This window comes from Rhinolophus ferrumequinum, chromosome 14 (assembly GCF_004115265.2).
Source record: "Rhinolophus ferrumequinum isolate MPI-CBG mRhiFer1 chromosome 14, mRhiFer1_v1.p, whole genome shotgun sequence".
NCBI lineage: Eukaryota > Metazoa > Chordata > Mammalia > Chiroptera > Rhinolophidae > Rhinolophus > Rhinolophus ferrumequinum.
The window spans coordinates 11,392,246-11,409,518 of record NC_046297.1 but is presented as its reverse complement, the minus strand read 5'-3'; the positions used below and the strand labels follow the sequence as shown (position 1 = coordinate 11,409,518).

Below are 17,273 nucleotides of genomic sequence, written 5' to 3'. Positions count from 1 at the left end.
ATTGATTATATTCCCCAAACTGTCTCTCGTATCCCCGTGGCTATATTGTGACTACTAATTTGTACTTTCTGATCCCTTTACCTTCTCCCCCTCCCATTTCCTTCCTTTTTAAGGCTAAATAATATTCCATTGTTCTTCCATTTGCTTCCATGGTGTGTTCTATTTGGCATCTATATATCTGTATCGATTATTTTAAAAACGCTAAAATCAAATAAAGCAATGGCTCTTGACTTTAATATGGATCGCTGGGCCCCTGTCCTCCCTCCCACTCCCCAGAATTCCTGACTGAGCACACACTTAGTGGGGCTAGAGAATTTGTCTTTCTAACAAGTTTCCGGCTGCGGCTGGTCCAGCAACCACACTTTTGAGAAACACTGAGAGAAAGCATATATATCAGTAATAAAATATGCATTAATTCTGACTCACTTTCGCCTTGTCTGACAGGTTAGGAGAAAGGAAGTAGATTAAGTTATCATCCAGAATACAAATCGTTCCACTTTATTTTATTCTCACAACACTCTACAGCATAATTGTTTTATGGGTGAGGATGTTAAACCCCAGAAATGAGAGGACGTGCCTTGTACGATGAAGCTACAGTGGACAAAGAGAAGTCTGTCCAACTCCAAAGTCTATGTTTTAGTTACATTCCAACAATGTTCAGCTGGCATAATTACATTAACCGAGAGCTTTAATTTCATTCTACTTTCTATGTGGTGGTTTATCTTCTACTTTGTCTTACTCCACTTTTTATTATTATTATTATTGTTATAAGCTGATCTAAATTATCTTTAGAAATAGGCAAGGTATACATTTTAAATAAACACAAGACAGCTTAAGGTAATTACTAAAGAAAGATGTTATGAATTGATTATATTTTCCAAACCAAAAATTGATATATGTAATCCAATCAATATGACCAAGACTTTGGAGAAATAGGTCAGATTAAATTAAACGGTGCAAAGGATTTCCCATGAAGGCATTTTGGAGTGACCAATAGAAAAGAGAAAGCAAAAAAATTACCTTCCTTTGCTATTATTCTGGTTCAGAACATAGAGGTTAACTTGAATTATTCAACTAGTGAAAAAACTGGCATCACATCTGTTCCTGATGTCTTGCTTTACTGTTTGATTTTAAAATAACATTTAAACCCATAAGCGGCAAGAAATACATTTTGAACTAGCAGTCAAAGAAGGGCTGCCTAATTACAGGAAGAGCCCCAATCTTTTCAAAAGACCATTGTTCTGACTTAATTAACACGAACTAAAACAGTCCTAAAACAACAGGGTACATTCCCATTAGGGTAAATTACTCAGACCTGGTCAGACAGATTCCCCAGAGGAAAATCTGTCACTGCGCTTCCACCCTCACTACATTTCTGTCTCAAAGGACTCTGCCACAGCTGAGAGCCTCCCTCTGGAAGGGACATCTGTTCCATATTGAATTTGCTCCATTTTGAGAGATGTGGACCGTGGCTAAAGGGTGAAAATCCTAGGTGGTCAATAGAACCATGGCTGGGGATGTGACATAGCAGCTTAGTAGCTCCGGTTGCCTACAAAGCACTTTTATTCTGCTTGTTTTGGTTGTTTTCCATGTGAGTATTTAAATTTGTGGTTGCTTGCCTTGATATAGGGTACGATGGGATAGTTAGTAGAAAAACACGATTGCTTTAACAGGGTTCATAAATTGAGCATACTGGTTCATTCAGAGAGTGGGCTATCGAGTTGGGTGGACCTGGCTTTACCCCATAGAGGAACCAGGTCCTTACTCTCTCAGCCTCCATTTCCTGATCAGTCAAGTGAACTCTGTGGTACTTTTTCACAGGGTTCACACTCAATAAATGTTGGCAACTATTCCCATGAGTCTGCTGTATCCCACACATGCTTGCCTTAGCCTTGTGATACCTTATACGGCATTGTTTTCAGTGGGTCTTTTTTCACACTCTATTGTCATGAACGAGCTAATTGGAAAGGCCCCCAAAATTCCACTTGTCTATTCATTGGAATGAAATCAGATGAAAAACTAGAGCAATATAAATAATTTTTTGTCTGGCAATGTTTTAGTCTTTTTTCCTTTGGTAGTAATTTTTCTTCCCCAATTGGTAAAGGTCACAGATGGTGGGATGAATAAGTAACTTCTGTGTCCTCCAAGGAATTTTGTGTGCTGCTAACAAAACTTTTAACAGGCATTTGTCATGTGATGGGCGAGGAGTGGGAACTGAGCGTCTAGAATGAATACAAATCAAGATGGGAGGTTACTTCACGTCTGAACATTTAGTTCCAACATTAATGGTGCTCAGGCTTGAAGAAATTTTTAAAGAATTTATTCTATGAAGAAACAGAACCCAGACACATCATGGCTGGGGGCCCAAAGCATATAGTAAAGAAAAGGATTACTTCTTTTCTTTTTCTTTTTGATTAGTTTGCTCATTTATTCAGTTCTTTAGATTCCACCTATAAGGTATTTGTCTTTCTCCATCTGACTTATTTCACTTAGCGTGTTCTCTAGGTCCATCCATATCATTGCAAATGGGATTACTTCTTTATCATCATGAAATTAAACTACTCCCAGCCCCTGCAATTCAATGGAGTCTCTCCTCTCAGGGTTTTTGAGTTTCCAGAGACCCTTAAGAACTATTAACAGCCAGCTTTCACTATTTCTAAGTAAATTCACCAAAATTTCATTCTTACTGGAAATTGTGGAAAACATTTCCATGGAAGCTGTTAAAATCAGAGCTGAGAAATCTGGTTTATTCCGCTCATTGGTTGGTTTCATTTTTTTTTTTGGTTTCTTATAGGTGGATCTTCAAAGAATGATCATTTGTTCGTGAGACACAGACATACACAAGAAGAGTACAGAATCCGAGTACTTGGTTTTCAGTCCCCAACCTCTGTGGGTTAGCAGTCTTCATGAAACTTCATGTGGGTGCACAAGGCTTCTCGGTCTGGGAAGGTTTTCCCACAGATGCTACAAGAGCAGCCCTCATCCTCCCGGTGTGAGCGTCGCACATGGCTGTCGTGGGCGGCGTGGGAAGCAAAAGATTTACCACAGTGCTTGCATTTGAAGGGCTTCTCCCCGGAATGCTGCCTGATGTGTGTGCGGAGTATGCTGGAGGCAGTGAACTTCTGCCGAGAACAGAAAGCAGAAGAAAAAGTTAGCGTCCATCAGCTGCAAGACAAATTAAACAAAAGGTTTTGTGATTTCATAGTTAGTGATGCTTGTGTCATCCCTTAGTTCTTCGACTGACCAACCATGGGCGTTAATGCTATGGGCCGCTCTTGGTCAACAGGCGTGGCCTTAATAAAAAGGGACATGATTGATGTGTCGTCCTGGCCACTTTTGAGTAGCCTCAGCTAGTCAGTGACGAAGATCACCTGGGCAGGGGTCCGGATAAAAATGCAGACTGACAACCCTACCCCAGAACGTATCCAATAAGCACACCCTTTGGGGCAAAAAGGTACCTGCATTTAAACAAGCAATTCTGACGCAGGGGGTTCTAGGGCCACCCTCCAAGATAAACTGCATTACAGAAGGAGTAGCTGATATTGGCCAGTGTCTTTACATAAATCAGTCCCATCCTGGTCTCTTCTCTTTTTAAATTCTTTGAGATAACTAGATTCACATGCACTCATAAGGAATATTAGAGATTCTGTGTGCCCTTTATCCAGTTTCCCAAGGGTTACATCTTACAAACTACACTCCCACAACCAGGACCTGGACAGAACACTTTCATCAGAAAGATCCCTCACGTTGCCCTTTCATAGCCACACCTATTCCTTCCACTCCCATTGTTCTCTGAAGCCATGGCAACCACTACACTGTTCTCCATGTCTATAATCTTATCATTTCAGAATGTTCTCCACATGGGATCAGACAGTATGGAACTTTTAGTATTGGCTTTTGTCATGCAGCATAATTCTCGGGCGATTCACCCAGGTTGCTGGGAGTACAAGTTTATCCCCCCTTTTTATTGCTGAGTAGTAGTCTGTAGATGTACCCCAGTCTGTTTCATCACTTACCCCCAGAAGGATACCTGGGTGGGGCTATTATGAATAAAGCTGCTACAGACATTTGTGTACAGGTTTTCGCATGAACATATAAGCAATTGCTGGATTGTATGGTAGTTACACGTTCCGTTTTTTAAAGAAACTGCCAAACTGTTTTCCAGCGTGGCTGTAACATTTTAGATTCCCAAGTACTTTGCAGTTTTTACATATCTTTTCTTACCCACTTCTTTCCTTTTCCTTATTTATAACCTTCCCCTCATTTATTCCAACACTATGCTCTGACCTGTGTCACTTTCAGGTACTCTATCAGAAATGCAATCACTTCATTTTGGGGGTCCACTGACAGTGATATAAAACATCAGGTTAAACTGGTGACATCGGATTTGGGGAGCTGAGAGAGAAACACTTGACAATGGGGTGTCCAGGCACAGGCAGGATTGGGTCCCTGCTCAGGGAGGGGCGCATGCTGTATTTGCAGACGCCCAGACATGGCCAATTTTCATCAGCTTTGGTAACAGGAAGCTCCTGGATAAGCCAGGATGCCAATAACTCATTCATGTCCCGAGTGAGTTTTGTTTCCCCTCCAGGCATCACTCACTCCCAGGTTGGCTAGAAGGCCGAGGTGAGGATCAGAATTACAACTCCAGCAAGAGGAGGGGTTGGGCGGTATTTTGACCTTGCTCTGGAAATCCTACCGGTGAGCACTGACCCCTTAGGACAGGCTGCTTTTGCACACAAATCCGTGGCCACCTTCCTTTGGTTTGTGATGGCTGCACATAGTCCGGCTGTAATAAAGCATTCAGTCTACAAGGCTGAGGGAAACTAATCCGCCAGAGAAATTGCGTGTCAATAGAATGGAAATAATCAGTATAGAAAAATGGGACAGTCCCCCGTTTTTCTTTGCTGATTATTTCCCTTCTATTGACACGCAATTTCTCTGGCAGATTAGTTTCCCCAGGTCTTGTAGACTCAATGCTTTATTCCACCCGTGGAAGGTTCTGAAGTCGCCCTAACTAAGACAGCCTATGTTCCTTTCAGGGCTTTATTATAAAAAAGTAAGTGACACTCACAGTCAATTTCAATGTCATTCAGTAGGACTTTCTGTGACGATGGAAATGTCTGTGCTGTCCTATCCAATTGGGTGGTCCACTAGCCACGTGGGGCTACCGAGTACTTGAAATGTAACTTGTGCATAGGAGTCACCGAATTTTCAATTGTATCTCACTTTTATGAATTTAAATAGCCACCTAGGGTTAATAGCTGTCTGCATTTGGCAGCACAGATGTCTCATCGAATAGGACCTGAGGTAATTTGGTAAAATATTTCTAAAGCAGGGGCTAACTGTTGTCTCTATTCCAGAAATCCCTAACCACGCATTTCTCGCTTCATTTTTATTACTTAATTTTCTATAGACTGTAGATAAGGTCCCACTCCAGCAATGCTGCTCTAGAAAGTTAGATCAGCAGCATTGAGGAGCCTGCACCTGTCATGTAACAGTCATACCTGCCATCACTAGGTCCTTATTAATTTGGGGTTATTTCATTACACACACCCTAACTGCCGATTAGGCCACAGGGAGCTGTGTCTAAGCAAATGTGAGCTCATTTGGGCAGGGGGCTGAGAGCAAGAACTCGTTATAGCCAGGCTTTACGCTTCAAGTTCTTGTCCATGGACACTCAAACAGAGCTCAAGGCAGATCCCTTAGAAGGAGGTTCTGTTTACCTTTGTACAGTAAACACACTGGTAGGGTCTGTCTCCAGAGTGGACTCTCATGTGCTTGTTTAGGCTGGAAGACTGAGAGAAACATTTCCCACATGTAGAACACTGAGGCAACAAAGAAAAAACAGAGTTGAAATTACACCCTCCCCTAGCAAGTTCGCGTCACCATGCTGTTTCCCGGGGGAAAGAGGAGAACTATTGAATTTATTCCGTGTATATCTGTAGGCAGAGCGCCAAGCAGGCCCAGGCTGAGAGTCTAGTTCAGAGTAAAAGACATGCCAGGCCCGCACTGAAGAATCCAGCAGCACAGGGTCTGGTCCAGGCCCACTCAGTGCTGGGACTTTAGGAACACACCTCACGTCTTTGGGTGTCAGTTGCTTCAAATGGGACATGTGGGTGTTGAATTGGAGTGTGGTGTTTAATAAAAGCCCGAGAGTCCTGCTCTGTCAATAAGTAGCTATGTGGCCAGTGCAAATCAGTTAAACTTGAAATCTTCATTTCCTCACGTCCCTCATGGGCAAACCACCTGCTCTGCCTTCCAGCCAGGAAGTAAGTTGTGAGTAAATTGCAAGCACTACACAATTAATCCAACAAGTCTTTACAGAGTACCTATTCTGTGCTTAACACTCGTCTAGAGACAAGGAGCTAAAAATCTAGTTGAAGATGGTGAGGAATGCAAAGACCAAAATGGAAGCACAGGTGGCAGTTGACCTGAGACAGACTGTACCTACAAAACAAGGGTAATGTTTGGGGTCCAGGGACAGCATATGGTCCAGGAACCTGTGGTGAGCAGTTCACATTCCTGCTCTGTGTTCCTTCCTCCCTGACTTCTGACACTCTCCTCAGGAATTCTGAACCAGGTAAAGGAAACTGCTGTGCTTCCAAGGCCCGCTCCCCAGGTGTGCTCATGACAACAGAGGGGAGAGGAGGTATTTTTCTTTTTTTTTCTTTAAGGAAGGCGCAGCTCACAGTGGCCCATGCGGGGATCGAACTGGCAACCTCGGTGTTATTAGCACCATGCTGTAACCAACTGAGCTAACCCGCCACCCCAAGAGTAGGTAGTTTTAGATTATGAGATTTTAGATTAGGTAGATTTAGATTAAAAGTCTTCTGTATTTTTCCTGTAGTGATTAAAGTTTTAATAATAAGCATGTATTATTGTTACTAAAGCAAAAAAAAAAAAGTCAGATGCTTGAGATAATATTACAAAAAAACAGATCAATTATAAAAGGAAGGAAAGTAGTTAGAAAAAGAAACACTATTCTTGAAAATTAAAAACAAAAAGAATAAAAAAGTACTCAGTGGAAATGCTATGTAACTGAATGGACCCAGATGACTAAATACTAAAGTATTTAGTCATAAGATTGGGGAGATTCCTGAAAAGGCTAAGCAAAAAAAAATTAAAACTTAAGCACAGGGAGGTAGATTCAACTTAACATCTGGAAGACAGATAATAACTAAAGAAAGAACAAGAAAATTCCTTTGAGCTTAGGACTTGTGCCTTCAGATGGAAAGAGTACTTTGTACTCCACTGTGTACAAAGTAGAAGAAATACATCCAATTTGACACATTCTGTTAAAATTTCAGAACTCCAAAGACAAAAAAGCCCAATTTCAACAAAGAAAAAAGCTGATTATCTTTATGAAGAAACAAGAACCAGATTGGCATTAGATGACAGGAGAAAATGGAATGATGCTCTGAATATTCTGAGGGAAAATGATTTCTAGCTACAATTCTATATCCAGTCAAACTATCAAAGAGATACGCGAGTAAAATATCCTCCAACAGAGGACTCAGAAAACTTTTCACTACGTATACCCTTAGACACAATTGCATGATATGCCCCAGTCATATAAAAAAGAAATCAAGAAAGAGGAAGAGTGGGATAGAAGAATCAGTGGTGATGAATCTGGAAGGTGATGAAAAATACCTAAGCATGACAGTTCACAGGCCCAGAAAGCAGGTTCAAATCAGAGTGTGCGCTACGAAGCGCTGTGTAAATGTCATTATACAAGTTATTCAATTAAGAAATTGAATTTATGTCTTGCGATTAGAAACTGTAGCAAAACCATCAGCTGACAAGGAAGTCAAAGATGCAAGAAGTTAAAGTCAAAATCTTGCTTAAATTTGAACCATGGATGGAATATGGAAAACAATGCTTTCTGAAAAAACAAACGCTCTCCCCGTGGGTCAGCTTTTTCAGATGGCTGGACTGAACTGAAGCTCTGAATTTATGTATGAACTCTTGGTACTCATTGTTGTGGACGACAAGGGTTTTCTCTGACATTTTAATGTTGCTTGATAAATCATCTGAAAAGGGGGTACGTTTGTTTAGGTTGTAAATGCTATAAGGAGGATGAGAATAGAGTTTTTCACTCTATTGTATTCCCAGCACCTTCTGGCATTTTTGTCAATCAGTAATGTTTTCTCTTTCAAAAATCAATTATTCTTGTTAAAAATCATTTATCTGAAGTTCTACACATCTGTTTCACTTGAGTTTCTTTTTCTTCTATTCCAGTTGAATGTTTTCTTTGGGCTTCTGCGGAAATTAAATCTACTTTATCATGTTAAAAGTTAAGTACCACTTAAAGTACTGATATGGCCATTATATATTTACAAATTCGCTTACGGTGTCATCTTAAGTCAGAAAAGTAGCCTCATACTATTCAGTATGATCCCAAGTATATTCCAAATCCATACAGATCGAGAAAAAGTATACCTAAAATATCTTAACTTTGGACCATAGCATATCAAGTGGCTTTTGCTTTGTTTTTTCTACTTATTGTACTTAATCAAACATACACTGTTTTTTTCATGTTAAAAAAAATTGGAAGTAAACATTTCAAAGGTTTACCAAGGAAAAACATAAAAAGCACTCCTGGTTTTATTCTTAGTCACACCCTCAGAATGACAGTTAGTAGGCACTGCACCCAATAGGCCTCAGGGTGTGTTTAGGGGTTCGCGGAGGGACAGCCAGTAAAAGCAGAGTGAGTGAAGGGGCAGATCATTTGCTACCTCGTTCTTACCTTGTGAGGCCGGTGCTTCTCGTGAACATGGAGAATATGGATGCGAAGCCGGTCCCGCTTCTCAAAGGACCGTTTGCAGAGAGAGCAGGGAAATTTCCTGTCACCCTTGTCCACGCAGGGGGTGTACTTGAGATGCTTATCTCTGTAATATCTGTAGGTAAACACTTTTCCACATCGTTCACATCTGTAACCTTCTGCAGACTCTGTCAAACACAGGCGGAGAACACAGGGTGGGGTGGGACTTGGGGGGCTTTGTCAGCTAACTTCCCTCACTGGTATACTTCCTCCAAGGCAATTTTAAAAAAACGATCATTATAGAAAAATTTTAAACATATACTAAAGCCAAAATCATAAAATAAATCCCTCTGAGCCCAACACCAAGCTTTGACAACCACCAACTCATAGCCAATTTTGTTTTCATTTATGTCACTTCCCTCCATAATAGAATGCTGGTTTATCATTTGGTTCATAAATACCTCAAGCCATAATCTTACACACTCCTGACTGGCTCTTGTTACAAAGTTAATAATGTATCAAAACATACGTCCTTTCTTTGCCCCTTTCAGATCAGCCTGAGCTACAAATTCAAAGCAGTTCACCACAACAATGGATACCCATCGCATCGCTTATTGTCACAGCTTATGTTCCCATTTAATTCCATTTACGAAGTCTTCAGCTTCTCTGAATTGTGGGGGAAGATTCCAGAGCTAGAATCTTCATGTATAGTGTAAGGATGACGATATCTTGCCTTCCCTAATACATAGGTTATCGTGATGATTAATTTAATTCTAACACGTATTGAGTTCTTACCACCGTGACTGAATAGTATCGCTGAGTGAGAGATAAGACTAAGAAAGGTAAATCTGTTTTTAATCAGTGGAGCGGGGGAGAGAGGTTAGAGAGGGTGCCGACGACTCTAGCAAAGGAGGTGCCAGGTCCAAGGGTATCTATGTGTTGGGGGCGGAGAGGCCAGGGACCACCTACAAAAGCATCCCTGTCGAGGACACTCTGGATTCCAGAGGCTACAGGGGCTTTGATGGTGTACCCATCACTAAGACCTCATTGTCTGGCCCCAGGGAGGGAGAAAAGAGCCGGGAGGGAGTCTATGCAGGAATCTGGAGAGAGAAATCCTTTTAGCATCAGGATAGCAGGGAAGCTATCCATCAGGGGCTTTGTTAGTTAACTACTAGGCCCAGGCACGTTTAACCAGTGGCTAAGGAAATAAACCATTCATTACGTAAATAACCAGGAAGGCAGCCGCCCGCCCCAGAACAATCCTTAGCCCAGCCAAGTCTACCACTTTCATTGAGGTGCTAATACTCGCAGAATCCCTCAGCTGAAACGATTAGTGCTCAGAGCTAGAATTTTCCTCGGTCAGAAATACCTAGCCTTCCTGCTTCCTGCGGTGGCAAAAGGGGGTCTAAAAGAAGGGGCCAGTGACCTTCACAAATCAAAGCACTAAAGCACACCAAAATTCAAAATATGGGTACAAGGTGAATTTGCAATAAGAACCACCACTTAGGTAGAAACGACACACCACCTTTACTAATTAGACTTCAGCTGCCGACGTTTTCTGCTCAGGTCTTTGGAAATTTATCCCAACCTAACTTTTATTCCTTCTCTTTTCTTCCTCCCTGCAGCTCTGTCACTTACTCCGTTTAATCCAGGAGTTTGCCAATGCTGGTAACGATGCTTCCTGCCCCACCACAAACACACAATTCAGACGGAGTTTGGAAGGATTAACAGTTGTCTTCACCTGCCACACCTCCAGCCCCCAAAACACACACTCTGCAGGCTGCTTACTCAAACAACCCGCCCACATAGGGGCCGGACCCTTCCCGCCCACTCGGGACCTCAGAAAGGAAAGCTTCCCACTAACCCTCACCAAAAGCCTTTGAGAAAAAGTTCTTTGTAAGAGGACAGAGGAATTTTAATTTTTCTTTCCTTTTTACCCTATCCAAAAACATTCATAACAAGATAAGTGAATTCATCTGTAAATTCTTCCCAACAAATTCAGTTCTTTACAAGGTCCCCTCCCCCGACACGTCGTCCAAGACACACATTATGTGAACCGTGCTCTGAGCATTGGATATAATGTGGATCAGGTAACTCACCACGCTCATCAAGGATAAGCCCTCATCCTTCTTGCTGATCATCTCATTGTGAGCTCCGTATGTTCCTCAATGTTAATACTTAATTATTCTATTGAGCATTTAGATTGTTTGTGTTTTTTTCCACTCATATACGATGGAACTGTACTAAAAATCCTCGTGCATAAAAAAATTCTTCGAGACTACTTCCTGAAGATAAGTTTCCAGGAGAACCTCACTTGAGACAGCCAAGGTTCCAAACATTTCAATAGCTTGATGCACCGTGTGAAAGAATTTTTCAAAAAGATAATGATTAAATGGGGGGAGTTAATCAAGCATGTATGTTTCTCAAATCTGTTTTTCACTTTGATTTCAAAAGCAATTGGTACATTTTGGGAAGGGACCAAAAAGACGTGCTTGGCTTGGTGCTAAGTATGTGGCCGCTCTTGAGTTCCACGACCCGCTTTACCCCCCTCCCCCCACACCAATCCACTGGTCACAGTAGTCTGAAGACAGTTCCCCAAAACAGTTCCAACAGGCCCTAAGTATTGGGACTCTAGAAAGATCCTGCTCATCATTCACTTGCTCATCCCTGATGAACATGTCCTTGCCTTCAGCTTCACCGTTCCCCAGTTCCCCAGCCTGGAATGCCTTCCCCCTTCCTCCCTAACATATCCCGTATTTCATCTCATCCCTAAGCAGCTTTTCCCAATTGAGTTGTGCTGTCTTCCCGCCTTCATTCAATCCACACTGGGATCCAGAAGCAGGGGACAGGAAGGTGTTTAGGGTGATTTCCTGTCCTGCAGAACTCAGACTTGCATGCAGCGGCCTGTGATGGATGCAATTCACATTTTCTTGTACGTGTTACGTACTGCGTGTATTATAACATAACGAGGTGGGTGGTCTTCTATCTGATTACACCTATTATAGTAATTTGCATTTGTCTTGTCCCACCTACTAGACCAGTGGTTCCCAAGCTTCTGTGTATATAAGAAAATCACTCTGAGAGCTTTTTTTTAAGTGCAGATTCCAGAGGCTCACTCCCAAAGAGTGGGTCGGTAGTCCTCTAGCTCCTTGCTGCTAAAACGTGGTCCAGGGACGAGCAGCAGAAGCATCCCCTGGAAGCTTGAGAAAAATGCAGAATCTCAGGTCTCAGCACAGAATGACACAACCTGTACTTTCCCAAGCTGCTCAAGTACTCACAGCCACATTAAAATTTGAGATGATTATAGAATCGTACACTGGAAACCTATGTAACTTTATTAAGCAATGTCACCCCAATAAACTTAATTTAACAAATACTGGAAAAAAAAATTGAGAGCGAGAGTCTAGCTCAACGCTTCTCAAACTTGACTGAGACCTCCAGTTAAGAAATACATTTTCTACTTGAGACCCAGCACACACACACATATCCACTTGAAACAAAACCTTCACCAAACAATGCTTGCTCTTACGTGAGATTCACATCAATATTTTCTATCCTACTTTACTCTTATTCTCTCTTTTTTCTTTACTGCTGGTGTCCACCACTACATTGATTTCCCACCCCATTAAGATACTGCAGCCCACCATTTGAACAACACTGGTCTGGAGCAGTGACTTCCCCAGCTGTGTTAGCCTGAGCAGAGATGAATCAAAACCGGCTCACCTAAGGCCGAGGTTGCATTCATTTATTTCACTTTTATTGTATTCCCTGGGAGGGGTGAAGGGGTTCAAGAAAAGGTATCCTTGTGAACAGAAGCAGCTTCTGCAGCTTTGGAAAGGTGAGGGCCTTTTCCTCCAGCTATGTAACGTCCCCCGGTTTGAGGCACCCTCAGTTTGGTCTCCTGCACTAGCCTTTGGGAAAGAGGAGCTCCACAAGCAGCGGAGAAGCTGCAGGAAGGTGTTGGGGTTTGGAAAGGAGCCCGGTCCTCCCCCTAGGAGCACCTCACTGGGCGGGGCCAAGGTATGAACTCACCTTCAGACGCCTGCTTCCCCTGCTCTGTCACCAGCAGGCTCACAGGAATGTCCAAAAACTTTTCATAGCAGTCTCCATACCACACCAGGAGCTCTTGGTTCTGGTAGATCTCCTTGCAGCTCTCATAAAATATCTGTCCTTGACATTGCACTGCAACTAGATTCTGCTCCTTGGAGAACCGGGCACAGTTGACGTAGGACATCCAGTTCCCTGCACCGCCTTTTCCATCTATAAAGTGGCTCAAACGACCATGCTCAAAGATCTAAATAAGACATGAAGTTTGGAATCTACATTGTTTTTGTTTTTTTTGCCTAACCTATAAAATAAATTTACTTGTTAAAACTTTATAATCCACATCTCACACTTGAGTCCACGGAACATATTTATTGATATTATTATCAAGCTTAAACAGATTTATAAGTTAAGGCTATCTCTATAAGTGATGTGGCATTTTTAGACTCTCAGTTTTATCAACTTTCTTATTTCCAAATTTACAGGTAAGGGAAATAAGAGATTACATTTAATTCTGCTTAAAGACAACCAATGAGTTTTGTATTGTCTCCCAACCTAGTTTTCATGCATATTAATGGAGTCATATTTTAACAGTTTCTCTGCTGTTGGCAAATTCCACTGTCTCCGATGTTTTGTTACGACAGCCCCACACATAGTCAGGAATCTCAGTTTTCACAAATCCTTAGCCAACTACACTGGCAAATGATATACAGATTTTTAAATGTTTTATTCCCTTTGGCATCTTCTCCAGCGTCACTCCATTATATTTAAAGCAATTGGTTTTGTCTATAAAGATAACACAATGTGTGAATTCTTTACACGTATATGCCATTGCTAGTCTTCACAGACTAAAATGAATAGAGACCATAAAACACAGAATTCCTGTAGAGGTGCTATCTTCTTGGAGTGAACTTCTGCCTTTGCCTCCCTTTGTATTGCAAAACAGGCAGTGCTGACAGCAGATCACTGCCCCACGTGTCCCTTCTTCCAGAGGGGCACAGGTCAAGATTGCCCCCAGGAATCGTATTTACCTCCCACATCAGAGAATTGTCCCCGTAGGTCTTGACTTCACTGGCGTTGACCACTTTACCTTGAAAGGGCCCAAACCTGACTCCTTTGGCAATGGGGCTACAGCAGAACACACCAAAATGTGGCACTTCGCCAAACAGCATCCGCCTGAGGCAGAGACCTAGGGAAACCCCCCAAAAAGGGAAGCAGATGAGGAAACTGACTGCATTCATTTGAGGAAAGAAATCCAGGCAAGGAGCTGTGCCTACCTTCTGGTAGTTGAAGCGAGTCTTGATCCAGAGTTTGAGGGAGAGAATCAGACTCTAGAAAAAGGTAGGGTTCGAATTTTACTTTTCATTAAAAATCCTTTCATGAGGCACGGCCCTCCCTGTTCCCAGGAGGTAACCTCTATCCTGAGTTTGATATTAATATTTTTCATGCTCCTTTTACATACACAATTTCTCCTTGGAGACTCAGAACAACCCTTGCAAGGTTATGCAGTGAACGCCATTTTGCATATTTAAAGAAGTTGAGAATCAGAGATAATGCTGATTTTGACTAAGGTCTTGGTGGATGGCTGAGCTGGGACTCCACAAATTACATGATGCTCTCAGGGGCTTGCCTTGCACATCCTGGTAGAATCTGAGCCCAGCTGACAAGTCCACCGCATGAACCCTTTCTCTCATCCTTAGCTCTCACTGAAACCAATACTAGGGGTCATGCAGTTAAGCAAATAGGGCCTCAGACAGGAGCCTGGCCTCCCCAGGCTCCATCCTCTGATGGAGGTCCATACACTCACTACACCCCCCGCAACGCCCCCGACTCAGATTCACCCTGAAGTGTTCCTTCCTCACTTCTATTCCCATCTCAACGCCCATCTAACCCAGCCCCGGACGAGGAGGGATGCCTTTACCAGAGACGTCTGTAGGGACCAGGAAGCCGGAAGCCGCATGGTACAGGCGGGCTGGGTGCTCCAGGCTGGGAATGACCCCGTACAGAACTAAATTCAGGTCCTCCTGGGTGAAGTGGTAACGATGAGCCGACTTCCCCTCCCGATTCTGGAGTTTGGAGCCGTCCTCGGACCGCTTGCATGGGAAGCAAGGTAATACCTGGGATGTCTTCGGCCCCTCAGGTGACAGGGAAATATCCACAGGGGGCGGAGGAATTGAAATTTCAGATCCGTAACACTGGCCACTGTCGCTTCGGCCACCAGCGTGGGCCACGTCTTCACTGGTGGCGCCAGTATCCTCTCGGTTGCTGCTCGGAAAGTGTTGCGGCTCCCTGGGGAAGTGCGGAAATGGGTACCACGGCGGCAGCTTGCCGTGCCAAGGCAGATCGTAGAGTGGCTCCCTCTGTAGGGCCAGGCCGGGACTCAGCAAAGGAGGCGCGGTCCGCAAGGCGAATTGGGGCAAGGCCGGCGACGCAGACAGGCCGGCCGCCAGCTGCCGGAAAGGTTGGAGTTGGAAATCCTCCTCGGCGGCGACCACGGTGTTCCCGTAGGGTCCGTAGGGCGGGAAAGGCGTGTAGAAGGCGGCCAAGGGTTGGGGACTGCTCTGGAGCGTCTCGGACGGGTAGGACACCTTGTCCTGGGGGCCGGCCTCACCTGGTGGCCGCAGAGCCATCCCGGACCGCAGAACGCGACAAGGTCTGCGGAAAAGCAAGCGCGGCTGAGTGATGGGCGCGGGGCGCAGTGGCCCTGCTCCTGTCGCCGAGCCTCCACCCCTCAAGCCAGCCCCGGGTCGAAGGGATTAGATCCACTTCCCAATTCGATCTCGCAAGCCTAGCCCCCAAACAGAGAGCAACAAAACAGCAATAAACACACACACATACACACACACACACACACACACACACACACACACACCCCAAAAAAACCAAAACGAAAATGTGCCGGTATCCTGCCCGACTCCGAGGTCCTGATGAGTGTCGCCTTTGCCCTCCCTTTTCCGACACACCTCGACCCAGCGCGGCTGGTTTCCAACACCCCCCCTCTCCATCCCGCCCCAAAACCGGCTCCTGAAAAATTTGTTCCAAGCTTCCTCTCCCGCTCTCTTTTCGGTGCAAGAAAACTCTTTACGGGGTCTGGGCCGGAAGCCGACAGCAAGACCGCGCTGCGCTTAGGGACAGGCGGCAACCTTCCCTGGGTCCCCTGCAGGGAGGGAAGAGCCATGGGCTCCGGTCACTACGCGCTTAAGAAGACAAGCTCCCAGAGCCCGGGGGCAGGCCTGGGGAGGCCGCCCGGCTGCGAGCCCGGGCTCTGACCCCGCGGATGAGGGCGCCACCTTCAGCTCTCCCGAGCTCCGCGGCGAGCGCGGTGTTTCGCACGTGAGCGGAGTCCCACCACGTCCCCCAAGTCCCTCCGGGAACCCGTCACCCCACCTGGGGTCGCCCCTCGAGAGCAGGCGAGGACCAGGCCGAGGCCGGGTGGGAGGGAGAAGCCTCTCAGGCAGCCGGCCCTGCGGCCCTTGAGCCCACGCCGCTGCTGCTCCGAAAAGATGGCATTTTAATGCGCTCAAGTCCACCAAGGCTGCGGAACGGAGTTCCTTCAGGGCCGGCGGGTCTTGAGGACAAGATCAATGAGTCCAATAGGAAATAAAGCAGGGTCGTGACTCAGAAATTAAAGAACACGGGGTCAGGAGAAGAGGTCAGCCACAACGAAGGCATCTGCCGGGCTCCTCCTGAGCCCCCCAGGGCTCTCCGCTCCTGGCCTCCCCTCACCCCGAGGACCTGCACCCTGGGGTTGAGAGCCGCTTAGGGAGCAAACGCCCAAGAGGGCAAAAGGATCTCTCCAAACGACCTGCGCCAGAGACTGCTGTCTGTGCTCCGCACCCCCCCAGCAGACGACACGGACCACCGCGGCGCCCCCGGCCGGGCACCCACCTTCGAGAGAGCCGCCACCGAGCAGGACCCTGAGAGGTGGCGCGGGATCGGGACCCGTAGGCTACGGGCTGTCGGGGCGGGCCGAACGGGGTTTAAGAGGGCGGCGGACTGGCGGGCGGGGCCCCGGGCCGGGGAGAGGGCGAGGGTGGGGAAGGGACGCGGCCCACGCAAGTCCCCTGGCCTGTGTCCTCCCCGCCCACATCAGCCATTGGCCGCTGCTTTCCTCGCCCCCCAGCCCCGGGGGGTCGCGCTCCTAACTCCTCGGGTCTCCAAACCTGCTCCGGGACCCCACCGGGAGCGCTCGCGACCTGCTTCCAGACGCTACAGTCCTGTAGTGCCACGTGGTGCGGCGCCTAGGCCGCGACAGCTTTGCCTGTGCAGCGCCACGTGGTGCGGAATCTGCGCGGGTGCCGCCGCGGCCCGAGGCGTGCCTGCCGCGCTCCGCCGCACTTAGGCCGCGGCGACTTCGCGAAGCCCTGGGTGCGCGACGCTGGCCGGATGGGGGGAGCACAGAGCCTAAGGCAAGTGTTACCCAAGGTCCCCCGATAAGCACATCGACCCTGAGCCGGCGCCCCGG

At 45.7% G+C, this 17,273-nt stretch overlaps 1 protein-coding gene across 1 annotated transcript; it reads right to left on the bottom strand.

The window, feature by feature from the left end:
* Positions 1-2,894: 2,894 nt before the first annotated feature.
* PRDM14 (PR/SET domain 14) lies at positions 2,895-15,438 on the bottom strand. The gene is made up of 7 exons (XM_033126952.1): positions 14,730-15,438; positions 14,086-14,139; positions 13,840-13,997; positions 12,797-13,058; positions 8,750-8,952; positions 5,727-5,828; positions 2,895-3,122 (listed from the first exon to the last, which is right to left on the bottom strand). Exons 1-7 carry the CDS (start codon positions 15,436-15,438, stop codon positions 2,895-2,897), a joined length of 1,716 nt encoding a protein of 571 aa, XP_032982843.1.
* Between the last annotated feature and the right edge of the window lie 1,835 nt (positions 15,439-17,273).

Coding starts and splice junctions, on each gene's coding strand:
- PRDM14 (XM_033126952.1), bottom strand. CDS start 15,438: ATGGCTCTGCGGCCACCAGGTGAGGCCGGCCCCCAGGACAAGGTGTCC. Junction 13,059..13,839: donor ACAATTCTCTGATGTGGGAG/GTAAATACGATT, acceptor TGTCTTATTTAG/ATCTTTGAGCATGGTCGTTT. Junction 8,953..12,796: donor GGGGAAGCAGGCGTCTGAAG/GTGAGTTCATAC, acceptor TGTGTTTGACAG/AGTCTGCAGAAGGTTACAGA.